The 27,303-nt window shown below is 42.0% G+C and overlaps 1 protein-coding gene across 1 annotated transcript in view; it reads left to right on the top strand.

Moving 5' to 3' along the window:
• Positions 1-27,303, top strand: part of LMBRD1 (LMBR1 domain containing 1) — a 413,956-nt gene that overhangs the window by 15,010 nt on the left and 371,643 nt on the right. Inside the window, exon 2 of the mRNA XM_082251576.1 lies at positions 20,102-20,278. Coding sequence (XP_082107702.1) covers positions 20,102-20,278 — 177 coding nt within the window. The remainder of the gene's footprint in view (positions 1-20,101; positions 20,279-27,303) is intronic.

The following is a 27,303-nucleotide window of genomic DNA, read 5'->3' as shown; positions in this document are numbered from 1 at the left end:
GTGAATTACAGGCTCTTTACATTAAGGAGTCTTTCCTGACGGTCTTTCCGGATAGAGTGATTCTCAGGACAGACCCTCTTTTTCTCCCGAAAGTGTCCTCAGCATTCCATCGTTCACAGGAGGTAGTCCTTCCATCCTTTTGTCAAAATCCGTCTTCCCGAGGGGAAGAAGTTTTCGCTACTTTGGACGTTAGAAGGTGCATATCACACTACCTAGATGCCACTAAATCCATTTAGGAAGACTTCCAGCCTATTCGTACTGTTCGGAGGCACTCGGAAAGATAAAGCCACCTTTAAGGCCTCCATAGCCAGATGGATCAGGTTGGCCATTAGTACAGCCTACAATACTCAAGACCAGGACATCCTGCCAAACATCAAGGCACGCTCCACTCGGTCTATATCCACCTCTTGGGCAGAAATGGCTGGAGCCTCGGCCGATTAAATCTGTAGAGCAGCCACCTGGTCCAGTGATTTGACTTTAGCCAAACACTACAGGGTCCATCTGGTCTCCGCCCAAGATCTATCCTTTGGACGCAAAGTTCTCCAGGCAGTAGTCCCACCCTAGGTATGCATCGTTGACGTCTCATGTGACCGTCCTGGAGGATGACTTGGGAAAGTCTGAGTTATTACCTGATAACTCCCTTTCCAGGAATCCTCCAAGATGGTCACATCAGATTGGCTCCTGCTCCTACGGAAAACACAAGCACAGTTAAGTTTAAAATGGCTGCCCCTCAGTTGTAAAAAGATGAACTGGATGGCTTAGGCGAAAGCCTGACATAACATATCAATCGTCAAACCAACCAGTAGGACGGGGGTCCACTGTCCTGGAGGATTCCTGGAAAGGGAGTTCTGGAAAGGGAGTTATCGGGTAATAACTTAGACTATCTCTGTTACCCACGAGGTCCCTTGTTGCACCTTCTCCGTTTTTTTCAAGTGACGGTATTCAGCCGTCTTGATTGGATGGTGCAGGATGATGTCGATCCTGCCCAGGAGTGCAGTCATCCCGACACACGGGCACTGTGCTAGATTGTAAGCTGAATTGCCCATGCGCAGCTCAGTGTACATTGTACAGAGGTTTGTGAACAGACAGATATGCATATTTTATTGCCTGCCTGCCTGTTGGCATCTTTTTCTACTTTAGATCCACTTTTAAGTAAAAGGCACTTAAAAACTGTAAATATCAAGGAATGCTTGCAGGTTTGAGAGTTCCAAAGAAAACAATATGAGCTGCAGAAAGGAAACCACAGATAGGCAAGGTATTCAGAATGAGATGTTGGTCAATGATAAAGCTAATTCTTTAACTAGGTTAATAGCAAAAAGACATTCTGAGCATGTAGATCCCCCCTAAAGCAGACAAAGATGATCCAGTTAGCGGAGAAAAAAAAACGCAGTAAAGGCCCATTCACATCTATGTGTTGCAGTAACACGAGGGGGCATTTATTCCAAATGGCAATTCAATGCACTAGTGAGTGGCAGGCACTACAGTGGAACAGCAATGCAACACAGTTGCTTTTGGCTGTGTGGTGGTGCGTTGGCCCATTTAGGCCTCAGGCACACAGGGCGTTTTTACAGCTGTTTTTTTTTTTTTTTTTCAGCTTAAAAACGCCCCTTCATGTTATTCTATGGCCTCATGCACATACAGACATTTTAAAGCTGTAAATGGCATAGGCGCTTTCAAGCTACAAAAAATACCCCTGGGCCAGTGCATTCTCAGGACCGGCGTTACAGCTGTAAAAACATCGGACAAAGGCTGCTTAACACCGCATACAGTGTTAGACCACGTCAGACGTCCTTTTTTTTTTTTTCCCCAGGTCAAAATGAATGGTTCGCTATGGGAGATTTGAATGGAAGTCGCATCGAAGTCTGATCATGATGCTCTGACTTGTGGTGCAACTTGTGCTCTAAGGATCTTGAAGGGAAACTCCATGCCAAAATGGGGGAAACAATGGCGTGTGGGTCCCCCTAAAGTTCCATACAAGGCCCTTTGAGTCTGGTATGGATCTTGAAAGGGTCCCTCCCCCTCTCTTCGGACTTGTATGGATTTTGAGGGGAAGCTAAAAAAAAAAAGTGTGTGCCCCCCCCCAAAATTCATACCAGACCCTTATCCGAGCATGCAGCCTGGTAGGAAAGGGAAGGGGACGATCGAGCGCCCCCCCTCCCCTCCTGGACCATACCAGGCCATACACCCTCAACATGGGGGGGTGGGGGCTTTGGGACGGGGGGCTCTGCACCCCCACCTCAAAGCACCTTGTCCCCTTGTTGATGGGTTAGATCAAAAAGAAGATGACCGCTCTCATTACCAATGAGTAAGCGACATTCTCAGTCGTGAAACGCGTCTACCTTTTTTGTCCTATGTCTCACAGTTTGCAGTTTGATGCCTATTTTTGATGTGGAATAAATATACTCCTGTTTGATTTCATTTCGGAGTGCGTCATCTTCTTTTTGATCTAAAAGTTTCTGGATTACGGATCAGACCAGCACCTGACATTACCTCGCCTGGAGCGGTCTTTTTTCAGTTTGGACTCAACACCCCTTGTTGATGGGGACAATTGCCTCTTCCTGACAACCCTGGGTGGTGGTTTTGTGCGTCTGCGGGCAGGGGGCTTATCGGAATTTGGACGCCCCCTGTAACAAGTTGGGCCCCCGAATCCCAGCCTCCCTATGTGAATGAGTATGGGGTACATTGTACTCCTACCCATTCACCCTAAAAAAAAAAAAAAAAAGGCAGTGTAGTGTAAAAAATGACAGGAGAGGGTTTTTGAGATGTCCTTTATTAAAAATCTCCCTCGCGTCTTCTCTGCTGCCAACCCAGTCCTCCTCTGTAAAGATGATGCCAGCTCTGCTCTTTGCGACTTCTTATAAAGCAGTGGGGCATGGCCTCCCAGCGATGTCTCCCGGAGAACCCGCCCCGTGTGTAGTCAACCAGTGGTTTTGAATAGAGGCAGAAAAAACGCTAACGTGGCTAAACGTGCATTAACGCCAATGGAAAAAGCTACTAAAAGCCAGTTTTTACAGCCGCTTTTTCCTGGCATTGGTAGTGCTATGCAGCTAAAACGCCCTGTGTGCATGAGGCCTTAAAATGAACAAGCAGCCCTAATGCATATTTTTATGCGACACAATGTGCATTTTATTAATGCTGTGTGAATAAGCTTTTAATGTCTTCCTTAACAAAGTGTGTAAAGAGCATGTGGCAAAGCAGCAGTATGGTGTTGCTATTGATCCAGTTGCCGCTGGACCACAGTGGTTTGTTGTTACAGCTGAACTATATTTTGAAATAGTAAAAAAATTGTGCGCAGACAGGCTTTTCATTGCAAAAGAGACCTACTTTATCTCTTCTGCAATAAAACATGCCTGTTTGCAATCTTTAGGATGTACATCAGTGCCAGGCCAATCGAGATGACCAAAGGTCCTGAACCTGGAAGAAGCCTTAAGCCCCGTACACACGTAGCGATTGTCGGCCGTAAATATTCGGCCACCGACCGATCGGCCGATTGTCGGCTTGTTAGTATGATGCTTCTGACAACCGACTGCGACTTTTCGGCCGAACAGAATCTGGTGTGAAGGCATTAAAATTTTTGTTGGCCAACACCAGAACGGCCGATTGTTCCTCAGTCAGTACAGAATTCGGCCGACAAACAGCAGATGAGCAAGACTGGGCATGCTCAGAGAAGAAAAAACACACGGAAAGTTAACCATCACATGACATCACTTCTGCAGTCGGCTGTTGTTGGCCGACAAAATTCGTGTGCAGTTTTTAGCACTTTTCAACCGACTGGACAGCACCGGACAAAAGACGGCCGATCGTTCGGCCGACATTCGGTACGTGTGTATGGGGCTTTAGTGAACATTGCATAGTCTGCAAGGGGAGAGGATTATAGTTTAGCTTTAATATTGTCAAACTAAGAGCCTTTTAAAGGCTGTTAAATGCAGCATGCTTGCATTTGAGATGGTTTTCATTCGCCTCTGAGCAAATTTAAGCTCCTTTTTTTGCATTCCCATTGAATTTCATGTACAGTACATGAGCTCCAGAGTGACCAAAAGTACCTGAACCAGATTAACACCCATTGCTACTTGAAGAGCTGAGCTCTCTTCAATCTAAGCCCCACTGTTCCTAGTGTTTGGGGACTTAAATAGTTGCCATGGTAACTTTGGTATTGCATAAAGCATGGGTGTCCAACCTTTTGGCTTCTCTGGGCCACATTGAGTGTAGAGAAATTTTCTCGGGCCGCATATAAAATATATACTATAGTTAAGGTATATAAGTAATAAAATGCCGCCGCGCCCTTCCCGCGCCGCCGCGCCCCCCACGCACTAATTTAACACAACTAGAGGATGATCAAATGAAATGGAATCAGTATACAGAGGTTTACTTCTTCTGAGCGATAATAAAGGAATACTCTAACCACCATGACCACTTCAGTGATTTGATGTGGTCATGGTGGTAGGAGTCAGAAGCACTGCACATGCTCCCCTCCCCCCTCTGAGGCAGCCTCTGCCTACAGATAGTTGGAAGCTGCTGTGGCCGTGCCCCCGACCTGACTTCCTTCCTCCCCAGCAAAAAAAAAAAATTGTCAGGGGGCAGTGGGCTGTATTGCATGAGGTTCTGGGCCACTGGTTGGACATGCCTGGCTTAAAGCAAGAATCTCCAAACCACACTCGCTGGTTGTAGTAAATCAGGCCCTATAATAAGAAGGCCTCGTCTGCATGAATTCTGTTCACTCTTCTAGAAAGGTTGTCTGTTATCACAACGCATAATAGATGATTTTGTAAGCCCTGTGCAGTACTGAAGTAAGAGTAAAGGTATTTTTTTAAATGTGTATTATTAGTTTATTATTATTTTTTTTTTTTTTTTTTTTTTTTTATATAACTTTTATCTTTTTATTTGCTAGTATGTAAAAAGCCATAGTAATAGTAACACAAAATTGCAGGTTTTTTTTTTTTTTTTCTTTCCCCTAGCAAGCTTTGTGAATTCTATGTTAAAGGAAAATAATCTAGACATTAATGGGAGATAAAACATTTTCCTCTGGTGAACGAGAGAGTGTGACATATAGTAAGATCACTTGAGATGCCACTAGCATGCATTATCACATATTGCAGCTTGATGATCCAGACTCCGAGTGTAATTTGGAAGCTGGACATTTTCATAAACCTTTTTGTTTTGGTGCTCTACTATGCCGTCTTTGTAACAGATTATAAATTCTTATCTGCGTGGGTTTGATGTCCCCGCACATGAATCTACTTTGATTAAATAGTCTAAAACAACATAAAAAGCTTGCAAGAGAAGAATAAATAACATGGTTGAAGCTAATGGTCTGTTTTTGAATTAACTGACTTTTGATTGTTAAACAGGAATGCCAAGTTAAATTTTAGGCTGCTGTAAATGTCTCTTTATTGATTTGAATAACTACTGAAAATCTTAAAATTACATTTATTTTGCCATAAGCCTTTATAATTCTTATGCTTTAATAAGCAGTTTTTTTTTTTTTAAATGGACTTCAATATTGTGAACATGGCTATTTCTCATTATTCTAAAATGGTAAATTTATGCATTTAAATTCTGAATGTTATGTAAGAAGTAATATTGGTGCTTTTTTTAACAGCAAATGTGTTAGAAAAACCTTTTGTATAAAAAATAAATAAATAATTAATCTTTGTCCTTGATCCTGCTAAAGGCTTTGAAATGGAGCAACTGAAATAAATTGTGAAGACATACTCACGAAAGTAAATAATATTATCGGGCATTATTACTTCAGTGACTTTTCTGAGATGCCTTCCATGGCAGGTAGGGGATACGACATAGGATGTCTCTTATCCTTACAAGTCTTTAAAAATACTTTTTAAGTTTAAAAGGACTAAATTTTTTTAGGGCTCCTTTACACCTGGCTGATCTGTTGGGAATTGTTACAGCACTTACAATAAATAATGCGGGTTGCGATAAGGCAACCCATTTATTTAGAATGGGCTGTCAATGTGTGGCAATGAACCAAAAACTGGGTTTGCACCACTTTATTTTATTACACTGCACACAACGACTTGCATCATTGTACATTGTGAGGTGTTTTTTTCGATTGATGTGCTATTCTGAATGAATGTCACCACAGCATACTAGGCAGAGAGCAAAAGGTGTAAACCTACCTGTCCGACATGGGAAAGTTTTTGCAAGCTCTTGACATTTATGCATAATACCCCTTTCTTAAAAAGTTTGTGCCTTTTTTTTTTTTTTGTTTTTGTTCCCCCTAGTCATTTTATATTTTTATTGTTTTTTTTATTTTGGGTTTTCATACAAAGTAAAAAACGAATAGTAGAAAATTGTATGTTTACAGATAAATGGAGCTTAACAGTGCTTCAAAAAGAAAAGGACAGTTGTACATAACATCGAGCTTTGAGATGCAAAATGAAAGAAACTGCTGTACATGACATAGAGTACATTGTAATATTTGAACTTCTGATATTCATCACAATGACATGAACCTCAAATGTTTATTATGTATCGGTTTGTGTTTCCCTATTTTGGAATGTAGAAACATTTTTCCAGATCATCCACCGTTTATCAAACTGTGTGTTCATATTCTCTTTGTGTGGCAGTATTTTTTTTTTCATATTCATAAGAATCGTTTACTAAACCGATCCCCTCTTTCATTGATGGGGCCAGTTTTAATTTCCACTTGCGTGTTATTACTAATTTTGCTGCATAAATTATATGCAATACTAAAGTTCGGTAAATGGGTGGATATATGTCTAGATTTACACTCAGTAATGCCTGTTCAGCCGTCAGTTTGTTGAGTACACCTGTAATGTTTGCTATGTTAGACCAAAAACTATGGAGAGAGATTCAAAACTATAGCGTATGGGCCAAGTTTCCTACTTGTTTGTACTCTCTCCAGCAAAGGTTAGAGGAGCAGTCCATGAATTTTGCTAATGTGTATGGCGTCCTGTACCATTTTAAATGTATTTTTTGTGCTATCTCCCTGAAGTTTGAGCAGTGTGTGTGTGTGTGTGTGTATATAGTTTTGTTTAATGGCTTTGATCCATTGGTCTTGGGTGATATTTAGTTTTGTCACTTTCCCATTTAGTTAATTGCTTTGGTTTTTCAAAGAATTTTTTGATTTACAATAAATATATAAAAAAAAAAAAAAAAAAATATAGGGTTATCCCCTTAACTGGCTAGCGGTTCTGGTATTGATATGTGTTGTGCCTCAATGTGGGATAGAATACTTACTACTCTTGCGTATGTCATATACTCCCTGGTAGGCAAGTAAGGTCTAGAGCACAGGTGTCAAACACAAGGCCCGCGGGCCGAATCCGGCCCTCCAGGCCATTTCATGTGACCTTTGCACCTCTCCTGCAGCTTCTGCATCTCCCTCATCTCTGCCCCCACCTTGTCTCCGCAGACGGCAGCAGAGAGGACAGAACTCCTCTGCCAGATCCTGTGCTTCCCCCTGCAGCTGTAGAGGACCACCCCCCCAACTCACCAGTTGGCAGCAGAGAGGAGGACACAACTCCTCCTACAGATCCTGCACCCCTCTGTGCAGCCGTAGCACCCCCTCCTCTCAACCTCCACTGGTCTCAGCATTCAGCTGACTCCCGCCCTCCTCCAGACCCTGCAGTTGCTGCTTCCCAGCTCTGCCTCCAACTTCTTCCCAGCAGCAGCACGTGGTAAAGGTGGTGCACTGTGATGTAAGGGGGGGGGGGCTCTTGACTTCTGATAGCCAGATTCTATAGATCTACAGATAGACCCGGCCCTCTGAGGGCAACCATAATACTGACGCGGCCCGCGATGAAATTGAGTTTGACACCCCTGGTCTAGAGCATAAATCCATAAAGGAAGTGATATAATTTTGTTGTTTGAAATCATGATATGGTCACTAGGCCATAGTCTTTCCAGTGTGTTAGGTTCAGGTTCGGTGAAAGAAATGCCAGCACTGTTAAGGGAACAGGTATTTGTTTATGGTCAAGGTGTGCGTCTTTTTTGTTCTTATAAAATATATTCCCATGCCTTTTAGTGTCGCTGATATAGTTGGGTGGTGTTAGTATAGTGTTTGTGTTCCCAGTGTAGTGGCTAATAAGTCATATAGTTTGCCTCGGGTTACTATAGCTTGCTCCACCAAGCACCAGTGTTGTGATGGTGATAGGTTGAACCAGTATTTTAATCAAGTATTGCTGCCATATGATAGTCTCTAATATCAGGTACTCCCATACCCCTCAACTCTATTATGTTTGATTAGAATGTTGTGGGGACATCTTGCTTTTTTCCTTCCTAAACAAATTTTGATGAGGTGCTTTGCATTGCCTTGTAAAAGGACGTTGGAATATGTATGGGAAGAGCTCTGAAGTAGTTTAGGAAGTAGGATCATTTTAAAAGCCGCTAATCCTTCCGGCCATGTCAGATAGAATTTTTTAAGTCTATTCATATCTTGTATGAATATATTATTGAGAGGGTCAAAATTGAGTCTATACAAATAAGACAAGGATTTAGTTAGCTTGATTCCCAAGTAATTTATAAATACTGCCATCCATGGGAAGAAGAGACTTCTGGACCTTTTTTTTTTGTCTTTTCATCGACTGCAATGCCCAATATGCTAGATTTAGTTGCATTTACTCTGTAATATGACACTGTGTTAAATACTTGTAGTACTTCATGTGCCGGATTGGAGAGTGACCGAATAACGTCATCCGCAAAGAGCGAAATGGTGTGCATCTCTTTGACAATACTCATACCTTCAATTTTAGGGTGCGGTCTGATTGTTTCGGTCAAGGGTTCTATTGGGAGGGCAATATCACGTACCTGACAGCTGAGCTTGATGTGCAGAGGGAAGGCCTCTCGTACAACCCTGGCCCTGGGACCACCGATGTTGTGACAGTGGCCACAAGAGCATGGTGGTGTAAGGGTGCCTGGAATGTCCTTCAGATGGTGGGAGTATCACCAGGATGGCCCAGAAGGTAACAGCAGGTAGACAGAACTGGCAGACTTCAGGCTGGTGGCAGCAGGCAGGTGCATGCAGAACGGGAGACACAGAAAGTGAGATCACAGGCTGGGTCAGTAACAGATGATCAATAGCAGGCAAAGACAGAAGGCATAGGATATTTGGGGTTCAGGCAGAGATCGGCAAAGTGAGTGCAGGCAGGTGGGCAAAGACAGAAGGAAAGTGCAGATACAGGCCAAGGTCAAGGTAGTAGAGATGCAGGTGGAGTCAAGGGCAAACCGGGTCAAACACAGAAGAAGCAGGATCAGGTTTCAGAACTCGGGTACAGCTGCAGATCAGACGGCAGAGCCTTAGTGCAACTGCTGCACTTATATGGTAATTTGGTGCCAACTTCTATTGGCGCGCTTGTGAATATTTGTGCACATGCGCACATTAGCACATCTAAAACGCTGGGCACTTGCGCGATCACGTATGCGCATCTGCGTCCACCTTTGGCAAATAACAGTACTGTGGCCGGCATGTTCCTGACAGAATATTAACGGGGACAGAGGGCACCCCTGTCTCGTCCCATTAGTTATTGGGAATTTTTATGAGAAACTGCCATCATTAAATACATGAGCTCAAGGGGTGGAGTATAGCGCAAAAAAATGGCTGAATAAATGGGGCCTTCAAAACTGAATTTTTGCAGGACCTGGGACAGGTAACCCCAATGGGTCCTTTCTGAAAGCCTTTTCAAGGTCTAATGACAGAAGCACTGAGGGATGTTTGTTGGTGTTGGCTGAATGTATTAGATTCATAGTACGCCTAGTAGCATCTGTAGCCTGTCATCCTGCAATAAAACCAACTTGATCTTGTTTGATTAATGAAGGCAAAAAGCTAGAGATTCTGTTGGATAAGAGTTTTGCATAGACTTTCAAGTCTACATTCAATAGAGAAATATGGGCCTGAAATTATGGGCTTTGTCCGGCTCTTTCTCTGGTTTTGGGAGTGTGCTAACAGTAGCATCCAACATTTCAGATTGAAATGAGGCTAAGGAGGCAGCTTTATGGAAAACTCTTTGCATTATGGGGGATAAGATGTCCCCAAATTTTATATAATACTCTGAAGAGAATCTGTCAGGACCTGGGGATTTATTTAGTGGAAGAGAAGAAACTGTATCTAATATGTCTGATACTGAAAACTGTGCATTTAGAAACTCCAGATCTTTGGGTGGTAATGTGGGTAATGATATCTTCTTTTTTCTTTTTTTTTGTTTTAGGAAGTTTCCAATTCGTTCTGGATTTGGTTGAGGCGTTTCGGCATAATTTTTTAGATTGTATAAAGAACCATAGTAACAACGAAATGCGTCCTGCAATTTATTCAGGGTTCATTCATTTTGCTCCTGAAGTGGGATGAATCAAATAAGGGATACATTGAGTGTTTTTTGTCTTTAATTTGGTTTGCTAATAATTCAGGTCGCCACAGAGGATCACGTGCTCATTGCATAGGGTTTTGGGCTCTTTTTCCACAGCTTGTTTAAGAATGTGATCAGTTTGGTGCATATGCATCGATCAAAGTGTAGATCACATTGATTTCACAAACCAGTATTCTGTATCTTCCATCTGTATCACAGTTGTGCGATTATGTGTTTTTAAATGCTACTGTATTTTTGATGAAAATCGCAACCCCACACTTTTTTGATGCGGCATTAGAAAAGTACGTGTATGGGTAATGATTGTTGGTGAAGTTTGGATGTTTCTGCGCCTTAAAGTGCGTCTCTTGAATACAGAGCACATCACAGTTTTGGTAACGTGCCTCTTTCCACAGCATATGTCTTTTTCTGTGGGCGTTTCAGAGATGTAAACTTGAAAGACATTTGTGTGGCTGGTGCATGGCCTTGTGTAAATATTCGAGTTCTTACAAAAACCTTAGGTGAGAGGCCTTACCCTTAGATGGTTACCAGGTGCGCAGATGCAGGTTTTGTGGGTACGAGTCACCTTTGCTTAGATGATGTCTGTGATTCAGCAGTGGTGACAAGAGTATGTTCTGCAGCCTGAAGTTTCTTCAAACAGTTCATTGTCACTTATAAAATGAGAAGAGATCAAAAGGTACAACCATTTTACCAACAATAACAGAAGAAACCATATGGAACTACGCTGATTGTAATATGCAATTTTAAAAACGTGTGATTTCCTCAGAAATCTGAGTGGTGTTGTTTCCTGCTAACTTTAGGGGTAACAATAAACAATGGATGGTAGCCGTTCAGAGCCACCAAAGCTTCTTTTAGGTGTGTGAACAAGTTGAAAGGGCATATCTCAGTCAGGCGGTGTTGTAGGCCTATTGGACGTGCTCGGAATCTTATCCCCCCTCAGGAGTCAAGATATGCCACTCCTCAAGTAAGCTTGTGCAATCTGCCAAATTGTTAATCAAAAAGTCACCTTCTCTTTTAGTTATTATTAGGTTGGCATAGTAATTCCTGCGTTAAGGAATATGATGGTTCCTAAGAGGTTTGGTTATGGTCCCTAAATTGCATCTACGTTGCTTGGTATGGGCTGACAGTTCAGCAAAAAAGGATACGCTTTGTACGCAGTCGGGAAGATGATCTGCTTTTCTCGCCACATACATCAGTTTTTCTTTGACTTTGAAGTAGTGGATCCTGGCAATGGTGTCCCTGGGCAGTCTTGCTTGGATGTGCTTTAACAGGGGGAGTCTGTAAATGTAGTCAATTACCAGGTCCTCCAGAGGTAGGTCAGGCAGGACTTCTTTAATTATATTGGTCAGAAATGCTGTCAGCTCCTGTGGCTTGTTTCTGGGATTCCCCTAATTATGTTTTTCCTTCTTCAAGGTCTGCAACTTTTGCCTTAAGCCATGTTATGTCATCTTCATGTTCAATATGAGCATCCACCATGTCCTTAAAGGTGTCAGTGAACTCCCCAATAACATTTTCTATTTGGGAGACTTTCACTCACTGCACTAACTTCTGACTTGCATTGATTCATAAGTTGTAGCATGTTCATATGAATAGCAGTTCTAAGTGACAATAGCATGTCTTTTAGGACAGAATCCATGATTGGCTGCTTACTTGTTCGGAATTCAGCTAGAGTCATGGAAATCATCTATGGCAGCGCCTGAGGCCCCATCACCCCCAGATTGAGATGTCCTCTGCTTGGATTTCACTGAGCTGTTAAAACTGGAGGAGGACCTGGATTCCCCCTGTCGCTGGATTAGCTGTGTCTGGTTGTATTTAAAAGTCACTGTGTATTGTTTGTCCACAAGGGGTCGGGTAGTGTGATGCTGATTATATGACTGAGAGCCAGAGAAGCCGCCGGCGCCATCTTGGTCGCTCGGCCTGCTGGGTGCAGTGAAGAAATCGGTCACCTTACCGGGCTTACTCCATTCATTCATTCATTCATTTATTTTCCGTGGCATGATCGGAAGGGTCCCCCGCTCTCCTGGCATCTGGATTTACCTCTATCGGTTGCCCTACGTCACTGTGAATCGCTCCGGTAGCGCTGTATGGCGAAGAGCTGTGTTCTCAAGCAGACATGTCTCTCGCACGCCAGCTTCACCCCCCCTCCCCCAGTCATTTTAAAGCATTGGAAGGCTATTGTACTTTTGTGTGTGTGTGTGTGTGTTCTGATCTAATGTAGACGGTAGACCACAAGCATGGATGAGTGCTGTGGAGTGAGACTTTTTTTTTTTTTTTTTCAGTTAAAGTGGTTGTAAACCCTTACATATTAGTGAATTGACTGGCCTCAGGTGATACACAGAGATGAAACAAATCCTCCTATAAGTTGTACCTGGTAATCTGCAGTCCTATTTTCTCTACATCTGTTAAAAGTCCAAAATTTAAATCTTGTGTGAGCGGTCGTCAAAAAAAAAAAAAAAAAAAGGGGCCGGAGAGCTGAAAATACACAATGCAGAGCTCAATGAGAGCTGATTTGGAGGGAAGGGCCCCCTTCACCCCCCTTCAGACAGCTCACCGGAACAGAGTTGAGGCTGTCAATCTGATGGAGCTCCCTCCCCTGTCACCTTTATTCTCTTGGTGTCAGGAAAGCTTGTCAGAAGTGATTCATGCTGATAGCGGAGGAAGGAAGCAGCAGACAGGGCCGATATTGATTTTTCGGCTGCTATTCTTTGCCTTTTTAAAGTTCTGAAAAATCAACACTATTTTCTACACAAATCTGGTATAAAAGAAACATGTTAATGTTTAATAAAATGGGTGGCTGGCTGGCACCCTGCATCAAACCATTTCAGAAACCATCAAAAATGAGTGGGCCGAGCCTGAAAGGAAACCCTCCTTCCCCAAAGCCTTTATGAGGCGTTTTTCCTTTTGATGAGGACCCAGGGGCCCCTTGGAATTAGGTTCCAAAAATTGATGCAGCCTTTTCCCAGGTTTCTAGGTCAACGGACCTAGCCTTCGAAGACATGGGAGTGATAAGGGATCCCATGGATAAGAAAATGGACCAACAGCTCAAGAGAACCTGGCAATCCATTATGGGCAATCTTAAGCCTACTATGGCAGTGACCTGTGTATCCAGGAATTTGGAATACTGGGTTAGCCAGCTAAAGGCCCATATCACAGTGGATTCCCCAAAACTAGAAATCCTCGGCTATAGCATTTATTGCAGATGCATCGGCGGAATCGGTGAAGATGATGGCAAGGTCAGCAGCTTTAACCAACTCGGCCAGAAGAGCTCTTTGGTTAAAGACTTGGCCTGGAGAGGCGGCTTCCAAAAACAAACTTTGCAGAATCCCGTTCCAAGGAGAGCTCCTCTTCGGCCCTGAGTTAGACTCCGTTCTAGACAGAACAGCAGAAAAATAGTTTTTTTTTCCTATTAAAAGGAAAAAGCATTCACCTAAGCAGCTTTTTCGACCTAAAAAAACTCAGCAGAATAGCAGGCCCCAAGAGAAAAGAAGAAATTGGCCAGCGCAAAGACCCAAGGGGAAAGGAAGTGTCCTTTTCCATTCTCCTGTGTCAGCCAACAAAACGCAATGACAAGACATTGCCGGTGGGAGGAAGATTGAAAGAATTCCTCCCCTACTGGGCAGTTATGACAGAGTCAGTATATTCTGGATATGCTGTCCCAAGGCTGCAAAACTGAGTTTTCGGGTTCCTCCTCCCAAAAGATTCTTTGTCACAAACCTCCCAAGAGACACAACAAAAGCCCTGGCTGTGAAGGACCTTTTTAAAAGACCTTATGCGACAGAGAGTTGTGAGTCTGGTACCATCAGAGGAACAACATCAGGGATTATATTCCCACATTTTCCTGATAAAGAAACCATCGGGGGATTTCTGGCTTATCCTCATCCTGAAGCCATTAGACAGGTCAGTTCTGTACAGAAAATTTCGGATGGACTAAATTTCACGGTCAGAACCCTGTTTACCAAAGGATGCTTCATGGCAGCAATCGACTTAAGGGATGCCTATCTACATATCCCCATAGCCGCTCATTCCCAAAGATTCCTGAGGTTGGCTGTGGATATGGGGAAGGAAATCCTTCACCTTCAATTCAAAGCCCTTCCTTTTTCATCAGCCCCTCAAATTTTTATGAAGGTGATGGCAGAGTATCTAGCGCCCCTCCATCTTCAAGGAATCTCTGTAATACCATACTTGGACGACCTCTTTTTCTTTGGCCCTTCCGAGGAGAAGCTTCAAAGAGATCTAAACAAAGCCAACATTCACCTAGAAGCTCTGGGTTGGATAGTGAATTTCCAGAAGTCGAACCTCACGCCAGCACAGCAGGTACAGTTTCTGGGTTTCCAGATAAGCTCAATGGAACAAAAAAATCTTCCTCCCAGAAGACAAGCAAGCCAAGAGTATAGTGGCTATGCTGCAAAAAAATCAAGACTGGTCGGTCAGAAGGGTTATGTCAGCTCTGGGAAATCTAACCTTGACCATACCAGCCATCCAATGGGCAAGGCTCCATTTCCGGCCTCTTCAATGATTTCCTGCTAAGAGTCTGGGATCACAGAACAGAAACTTGGGAGACAAAAGTAAAGATCCCCACCAAGGTCAAGAGGACCCTCTGGTGGTGGGAGGAACCAAGCAACCTTAGCAAGGGGATTGGCTTGGACCTTCCCGATAGACCAAAGAGTAACAACAGATGCCAGCAGCTGAGGTTGAGGAGCCCACTGGAATAAAAATCTGGCACAGGGTGCTTGGTCCCAGACAGAGGCAAGGAAGTCCTCAAACTGGAGGAAGTTAATGGCAGTCTCCCTGGCTCTGGCTGCCTTCTCTCCAAACCTCCATGTACAAGTCCTATCGGACAACGTCACAACAGTGGCATATTTGAACAAACAAGACACGAAGCAGAACCCTGCAATTATTCGCAACCAAAATTCTGGAATGGGTGGAAAGTCATTTGATTTCCTTGTCAGCAATCCATATCAAGGGCAAACTGAAGGATGTGGCGGATTTTTTAAGCAGGCAAAAAATTTGGGAAGCAGAAAGAAGCCTTAATCCGGAAGTCTTTGCACTGATCATCAAGAATTGGGGCCAACCAGAAGTGGATTGGTTTGCAGCAAGAGAACGCAAAACATCCGCTTTACTTCTCACTCCACAGAAACTACCATTCTCTGGGGATGGATGCTCTAGCTCATCCCTGGAACTTCCAGTTGGGCTATGCTTTTTCCCTTTCAACTTATCCCTCTTGTACTAAGGAAGATACAGAAGGAAAGAGCATCAGTGATCCTGATCACTCCATATTGGCCCAAAAGAGCCTGTTTTTCAACTGTGTTACAGTTGGCAGCCAAACCTGCCTTTCTGCTCCCTCTTTGTCAGGACTTGCTTCTTCAGGGTCCAGTCTGTCACCCAGAGGTGGCCAGGCTGAACCTCACCGCCTGGTATCTGAGGAGCAAATACTAAAAAGTAAAGGACTCTCAGAAGCGTTAGTAGCCACTTTACTTTCCAGTAGGAAGAAGGTTACTAGGGATATATATGCAAAAGTTTGGAAAACTTATAACACCTGGTGTCATTCAAGGAATCAAGACTTAGAAAGTATTGTCAATTTTGGAATTTCTACAGAATGGTGCAGAAAAAGGTCTGGCTGTTAGAACCCTCAAGGTGCAAGTAGCCGCCTTAGGAGTAATATTAGAAAAGCTGATTGCCTCAGAAGCCCTGGTCATTAGATACTTTAAAGCTCTTACCTGTTCCAGACCAGCACCTACCAAGAGTTTTCCCAGATGGGACTTATCAGTAGTTCTTCAGGCCTTCACAAAGGAGCCTTTTGAGACTATTTCGCTAAGAAATCTTTCCCTCAAGACCTGCTTTTCTAATTGCAATAACATCAGCAAGGAGAATCCGTGAACTACATGCTTTGTCAATCATTGAACCTTTTTTGTCTATCTACCCTGAAAGGATTGTTCTCAAAACAGATCCGGGTTTTCTACCAAAGGTAGCATCAGCTAAAAACCGATCCCAAGATATTGTCTCTACCGACCTTGTGTCCTAATCCGTCGGGGGACAAGGAAAGACGGTTTCATAACCTGGATGTAAGAAGTACCCTGATACACCATTACCTGGAGGTTACCAGGGAATTTAGATCTTCAAATTATTTTTTGTTCTTTTTTTCTGGCAACAAAAAGGGTCGCCAGGCATCAAAGGGGTCAATTGCCAGATGGCTTAGGTCAGCTATTTTAGAGGTATACTCCCAGATGAAATGATCTCCCCCGCAGGGGATTAGAGCTCACTCTACTAGAGCGCTTGCCACTACATGGGGGGAGAAAGCTGGTGCCACTCAAGAACAGATCTGTAAGGCGGCTACGTGGTCAAGTTACTTTACGTTTGCATGACATTATAGGTTGGACCTTTTTTGCCAGCCGTTGTCCCTCCCTAAGCTAAGTAAGTCTTGATAATCCTCTCAAGGTGCTGTCCTGAAAGGCGTTAAGGGAAAATTCAAGTTAGACTTACTGGTAACTTGTTTTCCAAGAGTCTTTCAGGACAGCAGGAGCCCGCCCTATTGTATATTTTTGCTGTTATTAACCATATTTGTTTATGCGTGCCAACATGGGCCGGAGGTACTCTTCTACAATTGAGCAATTGTGGGAGAAGCCTCCTGGATGGGGTGTTTCCTGTTGGTGAGAGGGAGGAGCCATCTCTGAAGGTGCTGTCCTGAAAGACTTTTGGAAAACAAGTTACCGGTAAGTCTAACTTGAATTTTCTTTTCCAGTGGGGGGTACACTGCATTTGAGCACCAAAAACCCTGTTTAATTGATTTGTATTAGACATAGTAATCTCCCCCCATCCATCCATGTCTCCATGCTTTATTTTGTTGAGAATTCACTTTGAAAACACCCCCCTAGCATTTCTGGTCGGGGCCATCTTGAGTAAGGGCAAAATCCCTCTGCCCTTAGCTCAGGAGTGAAAGCAGGAGGATGTGCTTAGCTGAGGAAGCCCCTCCCTTCTTGAAGACTCCTGGGATGTATCAGGACATCATTTGCCTAGGTATTGAAACCAGGAAGTAATGTAGGAAAAAAAAAAAGTGTGTGTGTATATATTATATTTTTATGTTACATACATACATACATACATACATACATACATACATACATACAGTGTCTCACAAAAGTGAGTACACCCCTCACATGATAACGACCCCAAACACACCTCCAAGATGACCACTGACTTGCTAAAGAAACTGAGGGTAAAGATGATGGACTGGCCAAGCATGTCTCCAGACCTAAACCCTATTGAGCATCTGTGGGCATCCTCAAATGGAAGGTGGAGGAGTACAAAGCTCTGGTGTCGTCATGGAGGAGTGGAAGATGACTCCAGTGGCAACCTGTGAATCTCTGGTGAACTCTATGCTCAAGAAGGTTAAGGCTGTACTAGAAATAGAAAATGTTGGCCACACAAAATATTGACATTTTGGGCCCAATTGGACATTGTCACTTAGGGGTGTACTCACTTTTGTTGCCAGTGGTTTAGACATTAATGGCTGTGAGTTATTTTGAGGGGACAACAAATGTACACTGTTATACAAGCTGTACACTCACTACTTTACATTTTAGCAAAATGTAATTTCTTCAGTGTTAGGCTCCATGTACATGGGACGTTAGGAAAAATGTGCTGCAAAGCAAGTTCTGACGCCGGGAAAAAGCGGCTGTTAAACGTGCTTTCAGTAGCTTTTTCCATTGGCGTTATTGCACGTTTGGCCACGTTGCTTTTAGCAGCGTTTTTTCTGCCTCCGTTCAAAATCAATGGTTCCCTATGGGAGCCTATTGATTTGAATGGAAGTCGCACCGCAAGTCGGATCAGGATGATCCGACTTGCGGCGCGACTTGCGCTGTGAGAATCTTAAGGGGGAACTCCACGCCAAAAATGGGGAAAAAAACTGTGTGGTGGTCCCCCCCAGGTTCCAAACCAGGCCCTTCGGGTTCGGTATGGAATTTGAGGGTAGCCCCATGCCGAAAAAACAGCGTGGGGTCCCCCCCAAAATCCATACCAGACCCTTATCCGAGCATGCAGCCCGGTAGGGCAGGAAGGGGGAGGGGACGAGCGAGCGGCCCCACCCCCCTGGACCATACCAGGCCACATGCCCTCAACATGGGAGGGTGTTGGTGCTTTGGGGCAGGGGGAGCTCTGCACCCCCCACCTCAAAGCACCTTGCCCCCATGTTGATGAGGACAAGGGCCTCATCCCCACAACCCTGGCCGGTGGTTGTTGGGGTCTGCGGGCAGGGGGCTCATCGGAATCTGGAAGCCCCCTTTAACAAGGGGGCCCCCCAGATCCCGGACCCCCTCCCTATGTGAATGGGTATGGGGTACACTGTACCCCTACCCATTCACCCCATAAAAGGCAGTGTATGTAAATAATGACAGGAGACGTTTTGGAAAGTTTGTTAAAAATCTTCATCCGGTCTTCTCCTGCTCTGGTCTTCTCCCTCTCCGGTCTTCTGCTCTTTTGCTGTCTGCTCTTCTGCTGTCCAATCTTCTGCTCTTTTGCCTCCTCTGGTCTTCTTCTTCTTCCTCCGGTCCTCCTCCGACGATGTCTCCGGTGATTATGCCGGTCTCCGGTCTCTGCAGCTTGTTATATAGCCATTCTGGGCGTGGCCTCCCGGTGATGTCACTGGGAGGCCCGCCCCCTTATGTCACAGATGACGTCACCAGCAGCATTCAGACATCCAAACACCTGGTCATGAAAAGGCTAATTATTTTCTCCTGTATGTATATTTTATAATTTTTTGCTTTTCGGGCTAATATTGGCTTCCTTCCATCCATGCTTGGTCTGTGACCCAATTTGAACACACATTTGGAGATCAGGTGCTGGGGCTGCCGATCTGCACATATGTGTTCCAAGTCAGTGACTCCAATAGTGACATGAGGAAAACGATGACGGGCCCAGAACCCAGAGCTTCAAAGTTGGTACCAGCAGCTACCATATTTGTATCCTGATAGTTTTCTTCTAGGCATTTAACTCCAGGGTGTTTTTAGGAGAAATGCATCTGTACTCTCTTGGCATAGATATTACTGGTTAGTTATTTTTTGGAAGAACCTTTTCTAACACCCAGCTGATTTCAGGTAAAAGGGTTCAGGCTTCATATGTACATCTATGGAAGTTATTTTGCTAAACGGCTGTAAATTACTAAATGGGATCCACTTGGTTAGTTAATATAAACCTACACATGGGATTTTATTAGCTACAACTTTTTCTTGTATTCTAGAGCATAGTAAATGGGATGTAGTGATGTTGCTATATTTTTGTGCAGGTAAATGATCAAAGTGGCTTTCTAAAAAAAAAAAAAAAAAAAAAAAAAAAAAAAACAGAAAAAAAAAAAAAAAACAGAAAAATGCAGACTGGAGCTTCCAAGAAACCACAGGTATAAACATTGTTCGTTAAATGCATGCTAAAAAAATATTTATTTTGGGCAGCTATGTTTATCCGTTTAAAAACATTTGTAAAAGGTTGTTTCTGACCATTAACCTATTTATAAAGGTTATATGCCTGGAAAAGCATTGTTTAATCTTTTTTTTTTATCCAATTTCTGTCAGAAAGTTGACTGCGTTTCCTTGCTCCCACGGTGTCCACTGTTGCAGTATATGAATGGAGGTTTAACGATTATTAATAAAGTGGATTCAGTTTTCAAGTGTGCGGCCATTTAGATCCTACTGCATTTGTGTGTGTGTGTTTGTTTTTTTGTATTAAACTGATAATTTTATAAATGTAATGCTAATTTTATTTTTTCTTCTTTTTTTTAGGCTATTTTGGCTTTTTGCTGGATTTATGTTCGAAAGTATCAAAGTCGCCAAGAGAGTGAAGTGATTTCAACTATTACAGCAATATGTTCACTTGCTATTGCTCTGATCACCTCTGCTCTGCTGCCTGTGGACATTTTCCTTGTCTCTTTTATGAAGAATGAAAATGGCACGTTTAAGGTATATATTTTTATATATATTATTTTTAGAACAGTTGACCTGGTAATTTTTTTATTTTTTTTTGTCCCTATCTCTCCTTTTATAAGTGCTTACCTAACTTGTTTTGCTATTTTAAAGTCTTGTTTTGTCTCCTAATGTCATACCATCCAGGATCCATTATCTGTAAATCCATTAGTTGTATGGAATGTCAAAACTTTTAAATTATAGCTGGTGGTTGATAATAATCTTTATCCAAGACTGCCATGCATTTTCTTATACAAGAACTGTTTACAGCATTCAACAGTTGTCTGGGTTACATTAGTGAAGATAGGAACTTTCTTCCCTACAAGAGCAATTTTATTTTTCACACTCTGCCTTTTTTTTTGTTAAAAAATACTTAACATTTGTATATTTTGTGAAAGAAGAGTATAAAAAATAAAATACGTTTTTATGCATTGGGAGATCTATGTTTCCTATTATGCAATGATACATATCACATTTGTTTGATGTTTACACTATATGCACTCAGCACTTTTTCAAGTGGTTACACTTTTTAATTGTTATATAAGTGGGAGGAATCTGACTTTATAAATTTTGAGCGCGGCACATATAAGGATTATATAGGTTAGTAACAATATTGTTGTATTGGAGTGCCTGCAGCCTCTTTTCTGCTTCCTTAGTAAGCGCAGTAATCCATTCTGAATCTGAAAGAGGAGAACCTGGGGAATGAAATCAATATATACCAAACATTTCAAGTCTTCAAATTGTATGCACTCGTGAAATGACAAAAAACAATGGTACCAAAACTTATGCATAAGCGATCTTTACCAGTCACCAATTTAGCATTTACCCTATAATTTGTGCTTTAACTCATGTTTGCTTTAATACCTATATCTATATGTGGCAATATGTGTTGCACAGTTGAGGTTTACATACACATCGGTGCCCTTTGACCACAATTGTTATTGCTTGTGTGGGCACAGGGCGATAGAATTGCTTTAAATAATTGTATTTATTATTTAAATGTTTTACTTTTGACTGTTTTGCTATCACAAGGGGGCCAGCAAACACCCTATGTGATGGCATCCAAAAACGACCGGTTTCTATTTACAAAATGTAGACATCATGGGTCTATAAGATCTCTGTTGTCTCTTCCATCCTTTTGCTACAACCGATCAAGCAGAAGACTTTCTGTGAATTACCTTCACAGTCCTGTTAAAGGGACCAGCCACTCTACCACTCTATCGCTTTTACATAAAAGCTGGAACTGGCTAAACAAAATGTTAAAGAATAACTAAAGACAAATCTTCTTCCCTTTTTTTAAAAGAAAGGAGATTAGAACACCTTGTCAGTTTTTTTTATTTGCTGTCTGTGCCCCCTCTATTTGTCCGGTTTACCATTATTCTTTAACCGTGAAAGTAAAAAAAATCTAAAATTTTGGGTTGTCCCCAGAAAATAGAGGTAATAGTGGTGAAATTTTCCAATGGGACACTAGTTCTGGTGACCAGGGGGTTCCCAAGGAATTCCCTTAATTTGCAGAGATTTCCTCTCCCTTCCTGTTTGGCTATGGGACAGGAAGTGAAGGGAAATCTCTGCAATAAGACACAGGTGGCATAACAAAAATCTGATGGGTTAAAACCCTACCTTGCTGTATCTGAAATGGGGTGGGGGGAAAGCTTTTGTTTATATTTCTACCTTAACAAGCTCACAGCTTCTGCTGCAGTCACAAGTTTGTGTAAACACTTTGATTGCAAGGATATTTCTAAACGTACATTGGTAGCCAAGTGGTTAATTATCAAGTCTTGGCAATAAGTAAAATAAGTCAGTGAAGTGCTTCAACCTATAATTTGATCAACAGCCAAAGCATTTATTTATTTTTTTTTAAGTAGGACCCCTTCCCACTGATGTTTTGTGGTAACATGCATGTAAAAGCGCATGGAGCACACTAACTGTAGTGCATTGCAGTGCTACTGTATTCATTTTTTTTTTTTTTCCTAACAGGTATACAGTATTAATTTTGAATGGAACTTCAGTGGTACTACTAAAGGGGTGTGCTATGTGCATTTTTTTACGATACGGCACTGCGTTACTTTAACTGACAATTGTGCGGTCGTGTGACACTGTACCTAAATAAAACTGATGTCCCTTTTTCCCCACAAATAGAGCGTTCTTCTGTAGTATTTGATCTCCTCTGCGGTTTTGATTTTTTTGAGCTATAACCAAAGAAAGGCAGACAATTTTGAAAATAAAAATAATATTTTTTAAAACATACCATACAATTAAAAAAATGCCAAAAATCTAATTTCTTCATCAATTTAGGCCAATATGTATTCTGCTGCATTGTTTTGGTAAAACAAAAATCCCAATAAGCGTATATAGATTGGTTTGCACAAAAATTATAGTGTCTACAAACTATCGGATATTTTTATGGAATTTTTTATTTAATTTTGTACTACTAGTAATGGCGGCGATCAGCGATTTTTAGCGGAACTGCAACATTGCGGCGGACAAATCAGACACTAACTTTTGTGGCAAAGAAGGGGAGAAGGTTTGGGACTTTAAATGAGGCGCACAATGGGATGGTCGTGCGTCTCCATCCCTAATTCATGTAATGAAAACAGCATGGTTGGGACTTTAAATGAGCGACATGATGCGGGCTTGCAGGAAAAAATATTTATTAAAAGATACATATAGATGACAATAATGACATGTTGAATATGTTGTAACACAAACAAAATAAATGGCTGATGTATAGCCCAATCCCAGTATATCCAAAATAACCACATAGCAATTAACCAGGGACAATACAGTAATATAGTACCAACATCAATAAACGGTGTGGGTCTACAGTATATGAGTAATTGATAAAAACATAACATCATTAGTACCAGTTTTGCACTGGCGTGACGCTGGGACCTCAGTGCTTGGTTACATCAGTGGTCACAAAACACTAGTGGGCTCCAATTATGGTACATTTTTGCTATGTTTTCTTAGTGATTTTCATTCTTCCTTGGTTCAGCATTCATACCCATGGGTGTTTGGCTCTTTGTTTCATTTTTATTCCTTGCACCACTGTTACCTTTCTCACCTTGGCTTTTCACACATTGTTGTTTTTCAACTTATCATTGGGCCTCATCACTTTTTATTTTATTTTCATATTCATTATTTTTCATCTCTGGGCTTTTTGTCCATTAATCCACACTCTGCACCCTATTCCATCTTTACTTACCCTACCTGGTGCCACACCTACTATTGATTAGTTGCTCTTATATCCTCACTTTGGCAGCAGCATGATATATTTTTACTTTTTTTATATATAATTTTTTAATTACACAATACTTTTTTATTTTTAGAGACAATTTGTGTTCTGCTGCCATTGGTACTATTCCCTATTCTATGCATTCCAGCCCACATTTTCCATATGTGTTCAGCCATGTTTGCCGGCTCTGGGCGCCCTCAGCTCCCGTGGGAGACACCCGAGACCATGCCCTGTTCCCCATACCAGCCACCACTTACTATACAATGTAAGTTTTTTTAGGGATTTGAGGTCATTACCTCCTTTTCCCTTCCCTTTTCAGTTTCCAATTATCCTCATCAGCCATTCTTTCATACATACTTATTTTTTATAGATCATACATCGACTTATGAAGGAGTGGACATGTTTAGTCCATGAAACGCGTCAAGTCTAATGATCTGTTTTTATCAATTACTCATATACTGTAGACCCACACAGTTTATTGATGTTGCTACTACATTACTGTATTGTCCCTGGTTAATTGCTATGTGGTTATTTTGGATATACTGGAATAGGGCTATATACATCAGCCATTTATTTTGTTTGTGTTACAACATATTCAACATGTCATTATTGTCATCTATATGTATCTTTTTTTAATAAATATTTTTTCCTACAAGCCCGCATCATGTCGCTCATTTAAAGTCCCAACCATGCTGTTTTCATTACTAATTTTTGTGGGGACCAGTGACACTATTGCAGTGATCATTGCTAAAAATATGTACTGTCAGTATACTATAATGGCAGGGAGGGGGTTAACAGAGACGATCAGAGAGGGATAACTGTGGTCCCTGGAAGTGCTTTCTAACTGTGGGGATGTGCTTTGACTGGGGGAAGACAGAGATCCATGTTCCTGCTTAGCAGAAACACAAGATCTCCATCTTCCCCTCTCAGAGACCGCCGTTTTACTTCTCTCCCGAACGATCGCGGGGTGCAGGCAAACATCGGGTCCGCCAGACCCACTGATTTGGCTCCCACTATGTCCAAACACACACGCCCCAGACCTATTACATTAAATCGTGTACAGGTAAGTAATTTCACATAGGAGGGCTGCCCTGTGGTAGTGTATGTGTATGTATGTATGTATGTATAATAAATATATATTATAGGGGAAGTCCAGAAGAGGTTAAGATATGCTGCCAGTCTATATAAACAGAATGATTAAACTTTTTAAAGAGGAGCTCCAGACTCCTTCAGAAAAAAATTTGGTCTGCAGCTACAAACACTGTAGCTGCTGACTTGCAATATTAGGACACTTGCGTGTCCAGGAATCCAGTGGTGTACTCACCTGAGCCGATCAATTGACTAGTGGGTACTGCCGTTGCCATCTCCACTAGCGGAAACCGGTAGTGAAGCCTTGCAGCTTTATAGCCAGTTCCCTACTGTGCTTGTGTGTTGTGCGCTGTGCTCTGTGAGTGGGCTGGCTGTGTTGAAAGGTGGAAGGGGCCGAATTTTTGGCTTTGTTTGCTGTGCCTAAACCAGGTACTCTCTCCCCCCCTCCACCCCAAAAGGTGCCAAATGTGGCAGCGGAGGAGGCAGACAAGCAGAGCTTATCCTTTGGGGTGGAGTTCTGCTTTTATTTAGCGTGTTCTAATGCATAACAATGCTTTGCTTGTATTATGACAATTCATAGTTTTAAATAGGCCTCAACTGATAAATGATTTTTATTGCTGCCTCTACCTCTAGCCTGGTGACTGAAACCAAAAGCAAAAGACATTTCTCAATGGTGACACACCAATGAAGTGCGCAGTTGGTACCCCTTATCTAGGGGAGCAATTGTCTGTAACAGAAAACAGCTAACCTTGGTAAATATTTATCAACTTATGAGACTGAAATGATCCAATTCTCACAATCCCAAAGAGACTAAATACACCTATATAGAGAAGAAAAGGTGCCTCTAAGGGGATCAAAAGTAAAATGAATAATTTTGTGCAGTAATCCAAAAAACAATTTCATCTACAAATTCTTGCCGGGACAAACTCCAAATGTTGTATCACGGCTTTACGCCTATTGTTTATATCCCATCACTTTCGTCTGTCACTACACCGGTGCTAAAAAAGGAGCTTCCTCCAAAGAGCAATGAATGTATACAAGCAGTGGTAAACACTTGACACAACCTGTGTCCTTTCCTTTCCTCACAAAACAAACTCAAGTGTTTTGGATGGAGTTGAATTTTAAAGAAACCTTTTTACTGCATTCAAGGAGCACTATAATGTGTTTTCCCAGTGTACAGATTTTCAGTTAATATTGAATTGTTTACCTGCAGATAATTGTTGATGTGTCTAACATTTTTCTTATTTCCTGTTTTCATGATTTGTGTCTTTATTTTGTAAAATTGTAGATTCTCTGTGTTGTGGCACTTTGTATATTAGAAAAGTACATCCTTTACAAATGAGAGAGAGTCTGTTTTTTAATAAGTCTGACCAGTCTAATAATCTGAGATAGAGGAGGAGTGAAACCTAATGCCCAGCGTTACTGTGTGACCTGGTTGACAAACTTGTGTGGAGATAGCGGGACAATAAAACACTGTGACTCTGGAGAACTGCTGTCTAACTAGACTGACATGCGTGCGTGGTACAGTAAAACGTAGTAAGGCTTCCTGCATGTAGCCAAACAGGGCCCGCGCAGCTTGCAGAGCCTGCGTAATAACATTCCCGGGGCCTGCTGCTGCCACATACAGCCTCCTATTTAGATGCATTTGAGAGGGGGACTGTGGGTGGTTGTGGTTTGCATGAAGCACATTCCCTGTTTTTGAAGCATATGTCAGTGTGCATGCGGGTGCTTTTACACATTCCCCTTACAAGCTCAATCCTGTGTACCTGAATGGACAGATGTATGTGGCAGCAGTGGATCACGGGAATGTCATTATATAGGTTCTGCATGTTGTGCGGCTGTGTGCATGAAGCTTTTTTTGTGCTGTCTTATTAGACTGACAGACCCGACAGACCTATGTGGAGATTAAGCTATAGTAAAACTGTAATGCTGCTTCAGTAGACTAACAGACTTGCATGGAGGGATAGTGACAGTGAAACACAGTGGCTTTAAATTGTTGCCTGACCAGGCTTAAGTGGAGATAGAACTACAGTAAAACACCATAATTATGGAGAGTTGCTGCCTAACTTGACTGACAGATTGTGTAGGGAAAGAGGGACTGGAAAACACATGGGAATGTAGACTGCACATTTAACCCAAATACAATTAATAAAACCTGAAGAAATAAATATATATATATATATATATATATATATATATATATATATATAATATATAATATATAACACACACACACACAGTGCCTTGCAAAAGTATTCGGCCCCCTTGAACTTTTGCCACATTTCAGGCTTCAAGCATAATGATATAAAACTGTAATTTTTTTGTGAAGAATCAACAAGTGGGACACAATCATGAAGTGGAACAAAATTTATTGGGTATTTCAAACTTTGTTAACCAATAAAAGACTGAAAAATATGGTGAGAATATTAGTAATTCGATTTTGGGTAAATATAATATATTTATATAGTTTATATCCCCTTCTTCCCCCTTGTTTTTTTCAAGCTCATCCGAGATCATATGATTACCATCTCGTTTCGGTCTGCCCCCCCTCCTCCATATTACCATATATTCGATATCAAGTGATAATTTTTGGTAGGTGCTTAATATTTATACACAAACCTCCTTTAGGCTCCGTTCACATCTAGGCGTTTTGGGGCGTTTTTGGGGCGTTTTTCTGCTCTAGGATCAGCTCTCAAAA

Source organism: Pelophylax lessonae, assembly GCF_965119305.1.
Source record: "Pelophylax lessonae genome assembly, chromosome: 3".
Taxonomy (NCBI): domain Eukaryota; kingdom Metazoa; phylum Chordata; class Amphibia; order Anura; family Ranidae; genus Pelophylax; species Pelophylax lessonae.
This window is presented reverse-complemented; position numbering and strand designations above follow the sequence as displayed.